Below are 17,808 nucleotides of genomic sequence, written 5' to 3'. Positions count from 1 at the left end.
AAAAAAAAAAAACCTTTTAAAAATTGGGGCATATTTTTCTCCCTGCATCAAGCCGAAGAGAAAGAAAGCAAGAAAGATACTGAGAACTGGAGACACTGAGAAACAACCTAGCTAGAAACACTGAACCACACTATAAACTTCTGAACATTTGCTCAGGGCGTTTCAATACCCGGGGCTTGGGCAGAAATTCCCGCCCCTTTTGTCCAAGCCGAGAAGGCTAGATAGGAGAAAGAGATTTAAGTAAAAGTGTAGCTTGGAGTTCAAGAAATACAGATTTGAATCTTGGATCGGTGAATCACCATTTCTGGTCTCTTCCTCCAAGAGGCCCTAAAAGCCCCCTGCCCGGTATGCACTTCAAAAGCCTCTGGCGAACCGGGAAGATTCATCATCCCAACTCCTAACTCAAACTCGGACTTCTAGGTCCGCATCGCCAAAAGAAGAAAAAGTATAAAATGCACGACTCTGGCACTAAGAAAGCGCATTTTATGGTTCTCTCTCAAAATAAAAGGCCCTTACTTTTAATTTTTTATTTACGATGATTTTATTTTTTCTTTCCGTTCTGTTACTAGCTGGAACTAAACATTGGCTGGGGCCCCAGGCGGCTGCTGGAAAGGCGCCCTCCCAGGAGCAGAAGGCGCGCTTAGGAGAAACGGACGGGGTGGGTGGTGGGTGGGGTCAGGGGGACTTGCAACTCTGTAGGGATTCTCTCCTCGCCAGGCCAAGCCTCTAGTCTTAGCCCCCGGCAGCAAAGGGAGGCGAGAAGACTTCGGGGGACACTCACCCGGTGGTGAGGTCACACAGCCCAGCCCTCAGCTCGGACCGCCGCGGGGGCGGGGACCACCCACAGCGCCCGACAGCCCCTCCCCGGCCCCGCCCCCCGACGCGCCCGCGGGGCCTCCCAGCTCGCCGCCCTCGCACGCTCTTCTGCGTGCGAGAAAGCCCCGCGCCTAGCTCGAGTGTTTGTAAGTCCTGCGTAAAGCAGGATAGGCCGTGGTACCTAGCTCCTCAGATAAAGACGGAAGCGGGACGGCTAAAGGGCCCAGACTGGCTTGAAGAGATGGCTCTTTTCCCTCCCCGTTCCCGTCTCCCCCTAGCAGAGTGCTAGACACTGATTTCCAGATGTATCCTTGCTTACCCCCGTCTTAAAAGTTTTGGGTGGCAAATTAATTTTACTTCGCTTTAGTTTGGAAAAAAAATTAACATCAGGTTTTGGGATAACTTAGGCCTTTTCCATCAGAATTGGGATCTTTCGACCTAATTTAAACGGAGAGGGTGGCTTGTGGGAGGAGGGTAGGGCATCTGGTTGAGGGAGACGGGGCCAGGGAGGTATTGTGGCATTTAGGGGAGTCTCCAGTCCCCTTCTGAAGGGACGGCCCACCGGCTGGGCTCTCTAACCCTCCGTTTCTAGTTGCCAGAATGGAAAATTCATGGAGACTAGCTTAGTCCAGGTCAACAAACTTTTATTGCCATTTCTGGCTCCCCCTGCCCTAGCAAGATCCCTGCTTCTTACACTGTAGAAATAATGAGTTCTGGTGCAGGAGAATGGGGCGGGGGTGGGGGGTGGGGGTGTTACCTCGCCTCCTCTGCACATTGCCAAGGGTAAAGAAACCCCACTTGCTGGAGAGGGAGGGCCAGACAAGAGGAATGCAAGCGCAGGTATGGCTCAGTTCCATCTCTGCTGGCTGCAGAATATAGAGACCATGGTCCCAAACATTTTTCAAAGGGGGTTGGGGGGAGAGAGGGATGAATTTGGCTGCTGTTGTACCCCTTGCCCTTGCTGCCATGTTTCCATGGAAATGAGGGAGGGGCAGGATGTAGCTCACTCTGACTACCTGGGAGGATGGCAGGGCAGGCATTAGTAAACATATCGCCTTCCATTCCTACCCAGCACATACAACTGTCCCCAGCCGACCCCCCAGCTCACTGCCTGCTCCACTCCCTTCCCTTCTGGAGCTGGTATCATGCCATCTGGACTCGAAGCAGGGCTGCTGGTGTCCACTCTCCAGCTAAGTCTCGCTGGCAACAGCCAGAATCTGAGTGTATCGGTCAAGCCCAGTAGCAGCCCTAGTATAGCAGCTGGTTGTAGTGCCTCAGTGAAAAGCAGCGGCTGTACCCCCACAACTCTGTGCAACTGCTGTTCCCGAACATCGCTGCCCAGACAAAACTTAAAAAAACATAAATCCAAATGGATAAAGTTAGAAACAATACAAAATAACTCTCTAACGATGCCGAGGGCTAGGAAGGGGAGAGGAGGTACATTCTCCCGAGACTTGAGGCACCTGTGCACCTGCCTTCTGCCTGTCTGGAGTTTGCTTCTTCCCACTGGGATGCCAATGGGGGGCTGGAATCCAAACCTCCATTTGGCACTGAGAGCTGTTCCCACTGCTGTTGGTCAATGAGGCTCGCCTGTCGCCACGGTGTGGAGGTGCAAGATGGATTCTCAGTACCATGGGTCAGCCCGATGCTGCTGGTTGTAGAGCTGTAGCTTGATCTGATCTTTGATCCGATTCACGAGGATCTGGGACAGCAGGATTCCCGCCAGCTGGGAGGAGTGAGAAGGATTGGGCCCTCAGCAATGAGCAATGCTCTTGTTTTCCCTGACTCAGTCTTCCCAGTGCGGTCAGCACCATCTTATCCCTTGCTCCTCGACAATGTCAGCGCCTGACACCTTTGCTGATCCCCAGGTGCCCTCCCCAAAACAAAGGAGTCTTTGAAGAATTGTGGGACCCACAAATCTTATAGAGTAAGTTACCTGGGGTATGGCCAGGCCCAGTGCCACACCACCGAGTAAGAAGAGGTTGCTGTGTATCCAGTTGACCAATTTGTCAATACAACCATTGGTGTAGATGACTTTACTAGCTTCCAAGTAGTCGACGGCCTGCATACCTTGGCCACACATGGTGTTGATCACTGTCTAAGGAGAGAGTTGAAAAGCTAAATGGTACTCCGTTCCAATAACCTTTTCTTTCAGGCCCTAGCTGATGGGCTTCCCACCCTTCCCAAACTTCTAGATTGTCAGAGAATATATTTGGAAGCTGCTAGGTTGGAAGTTGCTAAATACCGCCTTCTCTCCTCTGAGAGATCTGAGTCCAGTTCTCCTTTCTTTAGAAACCTGCCCCTTCTGAACCCCCATGTGGGCTACAGGAGTGAAAGGTTAACAGAGCCATCAGATTAGGGTGAAGAAAAACATCTGACAGCTGTCCAACAAAATTGATTGGTTAAGGTAGGGAATGGGGATTCCCAATAGCAGCTGCCCTAATCAGAAACTAACTCAGATCACTGCCCAGGAGGAAATGAGGTGGAACAGGTACTCACCTGGCTGGGGGTAGGCAAACAACAGGAATAAGGCACAGAGCAGCGCTCACGGCTGGGGTTGTCGTCTGAACAGTTGAAGTACATGTTCAGAGACCAGTCCTTGTAGGAAATCCCTCCACAGCAGCTGAACTGCAACAAAGCCCACCACTAAGGTTAAGAATCACCCACCCCTCAGGGAGAATTCTCAGAGCAGACAAAAGTCTATGGCAAGCTTCCACTTGTAAGCTTAGGTTGTGTTTAAACACAACCTTGAAACTTGAGCTCATGTTTCTCAGTGGCCTTCATGTGAAGTAGTTTTCTTAATTTCTATTACTTTACACATCTTGTTATAACTTACCATAGCTGTATATATATTTTGTTTTACACATTAAACTATGAGCTCCTCGAGGGCAGTTTCTGGTTTGGCAGGCCTACGCAGCATAGAGCATGGCAAAAGGAGCTGTTCAAAAATACTGGTGGAAATAATTAAAGGCTCAGTGTTGCAAACATTTATGTTAATGTAGAGAAAACACAGGAGAAGAATCTTCGATATTGTGGGCCCATAATTACTGCATGAAAACAAGTAGGATCCAAGTCAAGTGTCTGTTGCACCAAGGAAAGGGGAGCTCAGCACTAGTTACAAAAATACTTTCACTTAAAATTTACCTTTTGATTTATAGCAGCATTATTCGCAATAGCCAAAAGTTGAAAGTGATCCAAGTGTGCATTAAAAGATGAATGAGTTAAAGTGTGGTATATACATACAATGGAATATTATTCAGCCTTAAAAAGGAAGGAAATTTTGACACATCCTTCAATATGGATGAACCTTGAAGACATGCTAAGTGAAATAAGCCAGTCACAAAAGAACAAATACTGTATGATTCCACTTATAAGAGGTCCTAGTGTAGTCCAATTCATAGAGCCAGAAAGTAGAATAGTGATTGCCAGGAGCTGGGGAAGAGGGAAATGGGAAATTAGTACTTAATGGGTACAGAGTTTCACTTGGGGAAGATGAAAAAGTTCTGAGATGGATGGTGGTGATGGTTATACAATAATGTGAATGTACTTAGTGCCACAGGTCTGAACACTTAACAATGGTTAAAATGGTAAGTCTTATGTATATTTTACCATAATTTAAAAATTTTTACTTCTGAATAGAAGTCAATATTAAAAAATCTTCCCAGTTCCTCATCCCCCGATTACCAACCACTTGTAATGGTTTCTCACATATCTTTTCAGATTCCTTTTGCAAATAACAAGTACATGTTCTTTCTTCCTCCTTTTTTTTTTTTTTTACACAAATGGTAGATTACTATGTATACAGTTCTGTACCCTTAAAAGTACTTTTAAAGCACTCTGCATGTATGGTTTTTTTGCCAAACTCCTTTCCAGAATCCATCACACTGGCAGGTAATAAAAATGCCCACGGGCCTGGAGGGTGACGTCTCTCTTGGGATGACACTGACTTTTGATCATAGGTCCCCAGACCACTCACTTACTGCCCCAGCCCCCTTAGTCCATACCTCCTTCTGACCAAAATCAATGAGGTTCTGTAGGTCCAAGTCATCTCGGTAGTGTACAATAGCATTATTGATGAACTCACTCACTTTCCCTCGTGCCTGCCAGAGACATGAATAGGGAATCAGAACATAGGACTAACCCCAAACCTACTCCTCTCTGCAGAAATAAGAGTAAACCATGGTCATCCTTCTTTATTTAAGTCGGCTTTGAAATCAGAACCAAGTCCTAGTGATGGAAGATGGCCAGTTCTGATGGCCCGATTGATTTCTGGGCCCTCAGGTACCAGTGGACTTGTTTTTGCTACTTCTCAGACCCATATTTCATGATAATCCAATATTTATCTAATTCTGAGTACTACTACCACAAAATACTTGCTGATTAATGCAAAGCAGAGAAACTATTTTCTTTAGTAAAGGCTTACTGAACTGTGGCACTGACCCCTAGTGGACATAAGAAAGTTGCATCTCTTTAGACTTAGATTTACATCATTTTAGGATTTTACTAAACCAGCAGAATTAGGATATTCTGCATGAACACAGTGGCTCTCCATTTCACAGTTTCTATTATGCTCTCTTCCTTCTTGCTCTGCTGCTGTTCTCAAAGTTTCCTAACCATAGTCCTCTACTCTGCCCTAGCAATCATTTGCTCTCTGGGAAAGGAATTCTGATCCTTAATTAAAAGGACTATCACTAAATGGCAGACAACTTCCAGATATGATAAACACTATATAAAATGTTGTCTACTTTCCCCCTTCCTTCCTTCTGTTTATCCAAAGAAATAGTTTTTTCAAAAAAATAAAAGGTTCTTCATGTTGTCTGTGGTCCACTTGACAACTGAGTTTTATCCAATCATTTGCCATTAAAGTTTGCAGATTATTTTGACTTTGTGTTCACAGAATTTACTTTCTTGTTGAACTCTCAGACTGTCAGAGGAAAACATCTTACAATCTTGAAATCCTCTTTAAATATGGTGTCTTTAAAGGCCATTCATTCATCCCTAAGGAGAACCTTTCAAAGGCTGACACATCTCAGGGGAAGGAGTGCTGTGCTTAATTAATCAGGCTATGCACAGGCAGGAACTTTCCCTTCCTCCCTCTGGTTCACACCCGAGGAGGCCCCTTAGCTCCCAGTGCTACCTTGTCTGAGAAGATGAAGCCCAGGACCCCAGCAGCCAGCTGTAGCAGGAACACGATGGTGAGACAGAGCGAGAACTGTAGGGAGCAGTCAGGAGAAGGAGACAGTCTGTTACCATGTTGGGCAGTGGACTCTTCCAGGGCTATGGGAATTACTAGGGGGCCACAGGGTACTTCTGTCAGATGTCCCCCATACTGTAAAGGCTGCTGCCTCTCGGATGCCATCTTGGGGATGGCCACCCTGTGCTGGGTCACCTGGGCTGAACTCTACAGTGAGGAGTGGACAGCACAGGCCTTCGGGGTAGGGTGGGACAGAGGAAACCAAAAGGTTATTGTAGGAATGGCATCAGGAGACTGAGAGGCACAGGGAGGAGGGGGCCAGAGTCTCCTGGTGGGGCCCCTGACCACTCACTGTCTGCAGGAGGCAGATGTTCTCACGGAGGGATCCAATACAGCCACAGAAGGTGAGCAGAAACATGAGGACGCCCACCACGATCAGAAGGATGGCCGGGTCCACTGCCAGGCAGGCCAAGGCTGCTTCTGGAGGAAGGGGTGTCTCTCAGTCTGAACCTGCCGCCAACTCGGGATGGTACCCAGGGATGGGGTAGGAGGAAGCCCCCCAAATGTTTTCTCCCCTCATAGGGGGATCTCTAGTGTGGTCGGGTGAAGGTTACAGAGAGGCAGTACTGCCAGCCCGTGGGGAGAACAAAAAGGGCCCAGCAGGGTTGGTGGCGTTTAATTTGAGGAACTAACAGAGTAAGAGCCTTTATTCCCGGGCTTAAGAGAGGAGGGACCACTTTCGCTCCAGAAAAGAATTAGAATGGCATTAGGCTCGCCAGCTTTGCTGATCCGTTTCCTGGAGACTTTGTGCAGTAGAGGAGGAATGAAGGTTGAGTTACTCCAGGACAGAGCGAGGGAGGGGCCGAAGCCTCTGATTACTCTCTGCTCCCAGAGAGTCTTTCCTAGACACTTCCTAAGCCTAAAAGGCTGGCATATTTGGAAGATTTGTGGGAGCCCAGAAAAATCCAGGTGAATTGGCATGGGAACAAGCTGCCAAGATTTGACTAGAAAGTGGTGTCCTCTGTCGCCCCCCATAACCAATGTGGGAAAGAATGCTACAGGGCTGAAGGAAGCAGAGGAGGAAGGGGCCCGGCAAGAGTCGTGGGGAGACAGAAGGGGACCTGTAGCTCACCTGCGTGCTTCATCAGCCGAGCATAGACTCCTATGGACACCATCACCATGGAAATCACCTGCGAAGACAGGGAACCAGCCAGACCCTGAGATTTTGGAAACCAGAGGCCTGATCTCGGTGAGTAACCTTAAAGAAGGGCAGGTGGACTTTCCCAGGACCCAGAGATAAGCACTTTTCTCCTCCCTAGTGATACTGTTATAGTGTCTATCAGTGCTTTACCTCCACGAAAAGCATTCACTGAGATTATCTCATTCGAGCCTCACAACACAGTTATCTTGTAAGGCAGCTATTATCCCCATTTTACAGATGAGGAAATTGAGGCAATATGAGGTTAAGAACAGTGGTTAAGAACATGGGCTTTGGAGCGAGTCAGACCTGGGTCCATGCTAGATGAATAAATCACTGAGCCTCAGTTTCTGAAGATGGGAATTAAAAACAACTACATCTAACAAAATTAGATGAAAATTAAATAAAATGGAAAGCACTCCACAATGTCTGACAATAAATATTATCTATCATTACTAATAGTTAACTTGCTCTGGATCACATAGAAACTCTGTGAAGTTCTGAATTCTAAACTAGCTACATCAAAGGGTGGGTCTTAAAGCTAAAGCAGGCCTGGGATAGAGGCACACTCCCAGGTCTCTAACTCTCGTGAAGATCAGTATGGCGCCAAATGCAAGAATGAAAATGCATATCAGAGTGAAAGAATGCATGCATGAATGAGTGTGAGTAAAACAGAATTGCCTTGGCAAAGGAACTTTTGTCTTTATAAACCCCAATTCCAGTGTGGAGGACTAGAGTGTAGACCTTTCAATCTTCCAGCTTTACCCTAAGAAAACAAACCCATCCGAGACCACCAGGGGCCTTTCTGCCAACCCTCAAGGCCTCCAGGAGTGAAGAGCAGCCCACTGTGCACATCCTTGGGCCACCCTTTCTTTCTTTGTGCCAAGTCCCCAGGCTCGTGCTAAGCAGCAGCTGGCTGTCACCATGGCAATAGCTGGGGCCACGCTCTAGCTGGAGGGAGTTCTCAGCAGCAGGGACTTGACCAACTCAGTGGGGAAGAAGGTGGCTGGCTAGACTCCACTATCCGGCAAGACAGAGACCAGCTGGAAAGACTCATCTTGGAGCTTTGATGGAAGAAGAGAATCGGGCCTCTATAGCAGCTAATAAGGTCAGACTAGTCTCTCTGTAGAAAGACATTTTTCCTCGGGGCCTCTGCCATCTGGTGCATTCAGCAGTAAATGGGAAATCCTTATCTAAAACCATGTCTTTCAGAACACTTTCTGCCTGTATACATAGCCCTCTCTCCTTGTCCCCTAATAATTTGACACCGTTTCTGACCCAGGGCCAGAATTGTTATCTGCTGGCCCTCACACTTTATCCAGGAGAAAAGGAGATGCTTGCAGAGCTGAGGGTGGGGCTGGAGGTGCCAACTGGCTTCTTGTCCCACAGCACAACCAGGCTCCGGGAGCAAGGGGGAGGGTGGGAGGCAAAGAAACCACACAACACAGGTCCAGTCATCTTCCAGGCCCAGAGACACAGCCCTTTGCCAGAGTGAGCATCTCTGCCCACCCTTTAAAACAACACAGTCAATTACGGTTCTGAATATCACTTTACTGAATCGTTTAAAAATACGTATCTGCTTTTTGTGTTGTTCAGGAGCCTCACTGGTTTTTCACATGTTAAATTTTCACTAGTGTGTATAACTTTCCACAAAGATGGTCTCAGATTAAATCCTAATATGGCTAAAACAAGAAAGGGAAAGCAAACAGGTGCCATGTATCACAAGGTAACTTAATTTCGTACGTGGGCCTGCTACTAGAGCAGTTGCTCTGTCTCTGCTGTAGATAGAACAGTGTCACCCCAGAGATGTCCCGTCCTAATTCCCAGAACCTGTGAGAATTTTACCTTATGTGGCTAGAGGGGCTTTACAAATGTGATTCAGTTAAGGATCTTGAGATGGGGAAATTATCCAGGTGGGGCCAATATAATCACAACAAACCCTATAAGAGGAAGGCAGAAGGGTCAGAGTCAGGGGAGATATGTATGACAATGGAAGCAGAAGTTGGAGATGTGGTACCATGAGCCGGCAGCCTCTAAAAGCTGGAGAAGGCAAGGGAATGGATTCTCCCCTAGAGACTCTGGAAGGAAGCATCCCAGCCAACACCTTGATTTTAGGCCACTGAGAACTTTTTTGGACTTCTGAGCTCCAGAACTGTCAAGAAAATTCATTTGTTGTATTAAGCCATTAAGTTTGTGGTAATTTGTTACAGCAGCAATAGGAAACCAATACACTATCCAAATCCAATTCATCAGCTACATGTACAAGGACCACAAAGATGAATAAGATGTGGTCTCTGCCCTTATGGAGATGTATGCATTGTGTGGGAGAAGGGCAAGGGCATCTACAGACTAAGGTGCTTCTCAGCCTTGGCTGCCATTAGAATGGTGTGCGAGGAGGAGGAGATCTTAAAACTCCTGCTGTCTAGGCTGGACCCCAAACAAGTATATCCGAACCTTTGGCATTGGAACTTAGGCAACAGTAGTTCTGATTGTGTTCCAGGTGATTCCAATGTGCAGCCAAGTTTGAGAACTGCAGCCTAAAGCACACTCAGCCAGGGATCTAGAGCAGCAGGTACAGGCTACGCCACAATCAAGATTAAGACTTTAATATTATCATTAACATTTGATATAATCATTAATGATACCACTTACCTGGAGCTCACTAACTCTGAAATTCTGCATTTCAGTCCTTGATCTGCCTCTTTCTCCTGGAGTCACAGGTTGCCCTCCCACTTCTACATCTCCCACCCTGAATTCCAAAGTAGTGCTGCTCCTGTTACTAGCAGAGCATTTTAGAGCTGAATAGAACCTTAGCAATGAGCTTGGCCACTCTCCTCTCTATAGATGAGGTGGAAAGAGTGAAGAGAAACTTGACCAAGTGCATATGGGTGCAGTGGTAACATCTGGACTAACCCAATTTCCAACCTCAGTCTGCTATATAAGTCTTTGCCATGAAATCCTTATAATACCCCACAATATCACCAATGGACCTCCTTTCATGATAAAGATGGAGATAAAGACATTTTTCTTTTTAGAATGACTTTTCATATTCTGGCTAGAATGAAGTCTTGCTGGAAACATTTAAAAGCTAGACACAGTTTTTAAAATAGCTGAGTCCAGCAAAAGGCATGTTTCTGAAGAGCTGTTGATCAAATTATATAAAATAATTTGTAAATGCCAGTGCCTTTATCCATATGTAAGGTGAATAATCACCTAAAAATTAAAATAGCTATCCCCTGGGCTCCATGGAAAAATGGCTGATTCCAAGACTGGCGTAGGAAATATACAAGATAAGCCTAGAGCATCTGGTAGTACCAGAAAGTAAGGAAATGCTCAAAAACAGGCAAAAATAATAAAACCTCATGTGGGCATGCCAAAAGGACATCAAAATAAAGTATGCAATTATTACCCCAAATATAAAATAAATATCCATGAGTCCCTACTGATATAAGTGACTTAATAAGTAAATAAATGGAGGATAAAAGACAAATCTCCCATGCAGAAGAATTCCAAATAATTTATGTAGATATTGCACTCCTGAAGTGGAGCATAACTCCCCACTCCTCACTGTGGGCTGCACATAGTAACTTCCTTCTAAAGGGTACAGTATGGAAAAGGGTAGGGGGACTAGCTTTACAATGGAGAAACCTAACAAATATTACCTCAGCCAGGTAACCAAGGTCATTATCAACAGAAAGAAACCATTGGTATATGATATGATGTGATGAAAATGGCACTTTTCCCTCTGTGGTCTTTCTCCCCAAACCCCATAACCACAGTACAACTGTGAGAAAAACATCAGGAGAGTTCCAGCAGAGGGACATTCTACAAAATATCTGACCAGTACTCCTCAAAACTGTCAAAGTCCTCAAAACCAAGGAAATTCTAAAAAACTGTCACAGCCAACAAAAACCTAAGGAGACATGACAACTAAATGAAATTGCTAACTTGGATGGGATCCTGGAACACAAAAAGGGCATTAAGAAAAACTAAGGAAATCTGAATAAAGTATGGACCTTAACGATAATGATAATGCCATTAATTTTAGCAAATATATACCCCATGCAAGATGTTAAAAATAAGAGAAACTGGATATGGGAGATATTGAGAACTGTCTGCACTACCTTCTCAATTTTTCTGAACTAAAAATGTTCCAAGAAATGAAAGCTATTAAAACAAAAAACAAAAAAAACCCAGCCACCCCAACTCGTTAGTTAGTAAATCCTCTCATTTATTTATTTATTTTTTTAATTTTATTTTTTTATGGTGACATTGGTTAATGGAATCCAATAAGTTTCAGCTATACACTTTAACAGTAAAGTATATAGATATTTACAGTGTTCACTTCCCATAGTTAGATTTCTTTCTGTCACCACATATTGACCCCCTTTACCCCATCTACTTCCCCCTAAATCCTATATCAGATTTTCTTAAATTGGGATCTCTTGCATGCAATTTTACAAACTTTAATCAGGGTGATATCTCCTTACACCAAAGCCTAAGGCAGAGGGTCTTAATATTGTTCGGGTGACAGCACGGGCAAGCAGCAGTGCTCTGTTGGTATACCCTATACAGTTGTGAAGTGTTAAATTATTTTTTAAACTTTAATATGCTATTACTGCTATCTAATTTACAGTCCATATTTAGCTTTTTCCCATTTATCCCGATAATGTATTTTATAACCGATTTCTTTTTTTGGGTCCAGGAGCCAGTCAAGGATTCTGCATTTAGTGATCAAGTCTCCTTTAGCCTGGAAGAGTTTTGCATTTTCTTTCTTTTTGGTCTTTTAAGACACTGATTTTTTCAAAATTGTGGTAAAATACATATACCGCACAATTAACCATTTTAAACTGTACAATTTAGTGGCCTGAAGTGCATTCACATTTCTGTGCAATCATCACCACTATCAGGTTCCAAGATTTTTCATCCGAAATCGAAACCCTGTACCCATTCCCTCCACTCTTCTAACCCTAGCAACCACAAATAGGCTTTCTGTCTCTATGGTTTTGCCTATTCTGCACATTTCCTACAAATGGAATCATACAATATGTGGCTCTTTGGGTCTGGTTTCTTTCACTTAGCATAATGTTTTCAAAATTCTTCCATGTTGCAGCATGTATCAGTACTTCACTACTTTCTATGTCCTAAAAATATTCCATTGTATGGATATAACACAATTTGCTTATCCATTCATCCACTGATTGACATTTGGGTCATTTCCACCTTTTGGCTATTGTGAATAGTGTTGTCATAGATATCCCTGTATGAGATTTTTTTTTTTCTTTTTTTTTTCCTGGGGTTTACCTGGTAGCCCACCGCACCACCCCACCCTGCCTCCAGGTCTAGGAGCTTGGTATCCGTAACCAAATTTATTCCTGAGGCCAAGCCCATGAGTCAGGGTGTTTGTATGGTAGCCTTTTGGGCCAGTGCCAGCCGTGGGTGGGCAGGCACAGAATTGGACATGGCTGTGGCCGTGTACAAGTTTTTGTTTAAATACCTGTTTTCAATTATTTTAGGTATACACCAAGGCGTAGAATTGCCAGGTCATCTGAGTAATTCTATGTTTAATTTTTTGAGGAGCTGCCAAACTGTTTTCCACAGTCGCTGCACCATTTCTCATTCCCACCAGCAATGTATAAGGGTTCCAATTTCTCCACATTCTTGCCAACACTTGTTCTGACATTTTTTTTTTTTTGACACTGATATTTTTGCTAAGTCTAGGCCAGTTCTTTTGCAAAATATTCCTCAATTTGGATTTATCTGATTGTTTCTTCACGATCAGATTCATATGACACATTTTTGACAGAAATATTACACAGATATTGTGTCGTCCTCAGTGTGTCATGTGAGGAAGCACAACATGTTAATAACTATCATAGAAATAAGGAACAATTTACGAACAGGTGATATGGCTGTTACACATATGTCTCTGCATCTCATAAAATAATAATACAAGCACTACTCTAAATAGTTCCTTATTTTTCCATAATATTTGGTTGCTGTTTGTCCTCTTCCCTTTGCTTTCAGCTAGTACTTGCTGGCAGATAAGCAGCCACAGGTATTAATGTTCACGGGAGAAAAATGAAAATGAAGACAATTTTCTCCATTATCTTGACTTTCTTTTTCTTGCAAATTGGGAAAAGATAGCCATGATTTGATGTTTGTGAGAACCAACCTCATTCTAGCTCCCAGGGCACTACTTCAGAGCCATCGGTGCTAGGAGAGGAAAGGTAATAGCGCCCCAAGTCGAGACTCTGAACAAGAGTTCTTCTCCTGGCTCTAATGCCCAAATGCCAATAATTACAGCAGATTAACTCTTGGGGTTATTTCCACTGGATTGTACCTTAAGACCAAGGTGGTGTGTCAAGCCCTGAGGAGTGGACCTAGGGGAAGCCCTAGGAGATAACAGTGGGGTCTCTGATCCTATGCTATATATGAAACTTCTCTGTAAACTGTAAAACAGAAAGATATCAATTATCATCTCCCTCTGGCTAACAGTAGGAATGTGAGCAAAGGGGGTTCAAGGCTGAAGAAAGTCAGGCTCAAGGTTAGCTCTTATCTAAACTCAATCCCCGTCCACTTGCCACTTGTCAGAAGAAGCACTCACCCTAGCTCTCCAAGTCTATCCCCAACAGGTGACCTCTAGGAGGCAGCCATCCTCTCGAGAATCTAACAATAGTAACAGCTACCTTTTGTTGAGCGCTAAGGGCCAGGTGCTAGCCTAAACACTTTATATACACTATTTCATTGAATTCTGACCACAACTCCAAGAGGGTTTTAGTATCTCCATTTTACAGAACTGATGCTGGGAGAATTCAAGTAACTTTCCCTGGTTCATTCAGTTAGTGAGCGGCTGAAGTGGGACTGGAACTAGGCCCACGTGTCTCCAGAGCCTACGACCTCAATCACATGGCTGCCTTCCTCTCTCTGCCTCACAGCAACCCCAAGACTCGTGCATTTACCTCAGGACATATGAGATGGGAAGAAACTGTCTACGGTTCTTTGGGGGAAGCAGTTGGCAATCTCCGAACTGGGTGGGGTTCAGGCAGGGGTTAGTAAGATAGCACCAGGAGGTGATGGTGCCAGCAGGGAAGTCCCTGGAACAGTGCCCGGAAAGGATAAGACAGGGCATCACCACACAGGGCTTACCAGCCCCCGAGAGAGAGCCCTGGCCTTGATTGTCTTCAGCATTCTGAAGTCTCATCGGGGCGAAGTGGGTAGAGCTGTCTCAGAGTCCCCACCTCCACTTTGGAATGTCTTTCCCTCTTCTTTTGAAGGTGGTGGTACAGGACAGCTGAGATCAGAGTGATTGATTCCCTGTGTGGTAATCAAAACACTGTCCCTACCCAGAGGGATGATGAAGAGGGAGGAGTCTGCACCTTGGGTTTCTCAGTGCCATCTGTCCTCATTTCTGGATAAAGTCAAGGAAATCATAGCCTGCTCGACCTACAGCTGGGCCTCCTCTCCCGCCCAGGATCTGCACACTGGTCCTTCTGTGGTCATCCTGGCACTGTCGTTCCTGTGTTTCTGATCTGAGGTGGCAACTCTCCATGTAAAACTGGCACTTGGCTTTCTCCCTCTGGACTGGATGGATGGAATTGTCCTGCTGGAGTGGAGGAGTGTACAGGAAGCTTTCCTTTCTGGCGTCTGGGGCCAGGCCATTAGCTTCTTTCTTAGCCCATGGCTGGTTTTGGTTTTCCAAGGTTACAAATGAGCAAGGGAAGTCCACAAGGGTCACAGTAGTCTAAATACTCAAACCCACGGTCCTAGAGTGACCAGCTTGATGCATCACCTGCTACCAAAACCCTGAGAAGTACCACATGGTTTCTTTTATTCTTTTCAAAGGCTGCTTGAAGTTTTTGATGGTGTCCTTGGTACAAGGTAAACAGAGCTATTAGGCGAGTTAAGAAGGCATGTATGTGACCTGATAGCAAAGGGTGTGGTCCTTGTCTTCATTTCTGGTGGTTTTTGTTTTTTTTTTTTTAAATGAATGTGACTATTTCACTTATTGCAGCCTGCCTAGCCTGCGGGGAAGGGAGTGAAAATGAAGGAGATGGGTTCTGCCTCCTAGTGTATTTAGGGATGTGTGTGTGTGTGTGTGTGTGTGTGTGTGTGTGTGTGTGTGTGGTGGGGGTTGTTAGATGGTGGGAAGGGCCCCTGCCACTCAGAAGGGGTTTTTGCCAGGCTTGATACCTGTTCATTTCCTCACGGCTTCTAAGCCAGCTTACAACAGATGGTGCTGCAGGTGGCATGGGGCATTCTGAGTGCCCTGGGGACTCCAACACACTGGCCCTGGATGGGAGAGCATATTTCTTGAGGAATATACCTCACCAGAGGACTGAATCAGCCTTAGGGAAGACCTGAATGGGGGTCCATGTGTGCTGGAGTAAAAGTGAAAAAATCTGGGTGCTGTAGATAGTAATTATGCTTGGCTCTGAAGTATATTCTGGAGAGGATAGCTGCCATTTTTTCTGACTTGGCTTGAGAGGACCACAGTACCCACTATAGTGGAGAACACAGTTGGATACTCACCACCAGGAATGCTCGAGGACTTAAGGTTATGCTGCATGTTGACGGACTAGTGTACACGAGGGATGGAGGAAGAACATTGTGCCTCCACCCTGTAGGGTCTGCTCTCTCATTCATCATCCAGTAAACATTCAATAAGTACCCACTCTTTGCCAAACATACCTGGGCAGTGAGAATCCAAAATAAGGCAGTCTCTACCCTCAGAAGCCTGAAGTCTGGGGTGGGGGGAGATATAAATAAACACAAAATTGAGGCACGGGTAAGAGGTATGACAATTAAAGTATGTACAAGGTGCCATGGGATCCCTAAAGCTTTGCCACCAAGGAAGCCGAGGCTGAGACACAGCTGGAGGGCCAAGCTTCTGGGCTCTGCCTGCCTCAAAAGTCACCCTAACTGCTGCCTTGAGTGGGAAAAGGACCAGCAAGGGAGGAAGTGGCTGCTGTGAGCAGCACTGATAATGTTCCTGCCAACACATGCCCAAGGCTGATAAAGGATGTATTTTCCCTCTGAACAGAGCTGTCCAATACAGAGAGGTGAGGAAAGCCAGCTATTCCTTAACTGAAAGATTGAAATACAAATTTTGGGATCTTGGGGCAACTACTCCAAGCCATGGGATCCTAAGGATCAGTAACTCGGCAGCATGATTCTAGGGAGAATATCAGAACTCCCAGGTAAAAAGGAAAGTGAGATTTAAAACATAAAAGAGGAGTAATTGGTTATGGTCCCAAATGAGCTTTCTGAGTCAGGCTCCAAATGCCCCAAGGGTCAGAGCTCCTAGAGCAGCAGGAGAGGTAGCCACCACCACCAATGACTATGAGCCCAGATGATGCTGGCTACCTTCCCAATGTGTTCCAGGCACAGACAAAACATCACCTATACACAGCTCTCCCAGCAGCTGGCCAAAACATGCATGCTGCCTGGAAGAAGAGCGAGCCGACAGTCCCGACCATGGGTGCCTCCTGGGCAGAAGAAGAGAATTTGATTAGGATGAAGAAAGCCTGCAACAAAGAAAACCCAGCATCCAGTCCCTGAAGGGGAGATGGAAAGGAAGATGACCTTGATTTGGAGAAGCAGCCCTTCATCCCCAGCTGCACTTGTGTGGACTGTAACTCTGCAGCTCTGGGCCTGGGGGAGAAGTGATACTCAGGAACACCTGAAAAGTCCCCTGGGAAGGTCAATGTCCCAGGATACCAGGACACAGAGAGATGCATCCTTAGATCCAACTCCAGGTCTTGAAGAAAGAAAATAGTCCCTAAAATGATGCATTCATCTTTAAATAGTTCACAGAGTCAGAAAAATGTTCTTTAGAGGAGAAAGATTAAGGACAGAGAGACAGATATATTGGCTTTGGGTCACACAGTAAGTTGGTGCCAGAAAGAAACTGGGCCTCTTGTCCTTCAGTGTGCTATTTCTAGGGCCTCTGGCTTTTTATGAGTCTAAAGTAGGGCCAAGAAGGGGCTCTTCTCTAATTTCGGGTGGTGCCAGCTTGGTTAGGCAGGTCCTCTGACCGCGAATGTAGCATTTTTACCAAGGTAAATGGATTTATGCAGCCAAATCCTCTCTCTGGCTGCAGACTCCCAAAGTCATTTGTCTGGTAAAAGGGGAGGTGAGGTGAAGTGGGAAGTCCAAGAAAATGACCATGAATACAAGTGCAACAGATGCACACAGCTGTTTGTCGCTAAGGAGTGCAGATAAGGGTGCCATGCCAAAGGCTCCAAAGGAGATTCAGTCCTGGCTGATAGAGGAAGTCAGCCTGAGGATCTAAGGTTTCTGAGAGGCTAGTGCTAGCTCTGAGGATGGCATGTCATCAGCCCAGCACACTCAGTGAGCATGTGGGAGGATTCACCGGGACTTGCCTTTAGGTGGAGAGTTCCCCTTAGGACATCCCCCATCCCTGGCAGAGTGGTGAGATTTTCTTCTGTTCTTCCCTAACCTCCAGCTAAAGCAGAACCTAGACCACGGGAACTTGAGTTGACTGGTTAACTACTAACACTAATAATACCTCAGCTACAGTAGCAGCCATTTGGGCCAAGGACTTCCCCTAGAGGCACTGTGGTTCAGCAGAAAAACC

General features: G+C 45.6%; 1 protein-coding gene and 1 non-coding gene across 4 annotated transcripts; both read right to left on the bottom strand.

Annotated features, from left to right (window-relative positions):
* Positions 1 to 1,439: 1,439 nt before the first annotated feature.
* Positions 1,440 to 14,632, bottom strand: TSPAN33 (tetraspanin 33). 3 transcript variants are annotated; one of them, XM_023528924.1, is made up of 9 exons: positions 14,588 to 14,632; positions 9,226 to 9,360; positions 7,143 to 7,200; positions 6,363 to 6,490; positions 5,954 to 6,028; positions 4,821 to 4,916; positions 3,316 to 3,444; positions 2,753 to 2,914; positions 1,440 to 2,542 (listed from the first exon to the last, which is right to left on the bottom strand). In XM_023528924.1, the coding sequence occupies exons 1-9, from the start codon at positions 14,615 to 14,617 to the stop codon at positions 2,441 to 2,443; spliced, it is 915 nt and encodes a 304-aa protein (XP_023384692.1). In that variant the 5' UTR covers positions 14,618 to 14,632; the 3' UTR covers positions 1,440 to 2,440. The 3 variants fall into 3 exon arrangements, with proteins under 3 accessions (XP_023384692.1, XP_023384693.1, XP_023384694.1); XM_023528925.1 differs by having other exon boundaries at positions 6,363 to 6,487; XM_023528926.1 differs by lacking the exon at positions 5,954 to 6,028.
* LOC111738001 lies at positions 12,560 to 12,678 on the bottom strand. Its single transcript, XR_002779653.1, has one exon. It is a non-coding gene; the product is annotated as a small nucleolar RNA SNORA5 (small nucleolar RNA).
* Positions 14,633 to 17,808: the final 3,176 nt, after the last annotated feature.

This window comes from Pteropus vampyrus, unplaced genomic scaffold (genome assembly GCF_000151845.1).
Source record: "Pteropus vampyrus isolate Shadow unplaced genomic scaffold, Pvam_2.0 Scaffold33, whole genome shotgun sequence".
NCBI classification, from domain to species: domain Eukaryota; kingdom Metazoa; phylum Chordata; class Mammalia; order Chiroptera; family Pteropodidae; genus Pteropus; species Pteropus vampyrus.
This window is presented reverse-complemented; position numbering and strand designations above follow the sequence as displayed.

Bases quoted from the DNA above. Each gene is read 5' to 3' on its own strand.
- TSPAN33 (XM_023528924.1), bottom strand. From the start codon at position 14,617: ATGAGGACAGATGGCACTGAGAAACCCAAG. The intron at 7,201-9,225 runs GTACCACATCTC...CTGTCTTCGCAG, and splicing joins TTAGAGGCTGCCGGCTCATG to GTGATTTCCATGGTGATGGT. The intron at 6,491-7,142 runs GTGAGCTACAGG...CCCTTCCTCCAG, and splicing joins TCGGCTGATGAAGCACGCAG to AAGCAGCCTTGGCCTGCCTG.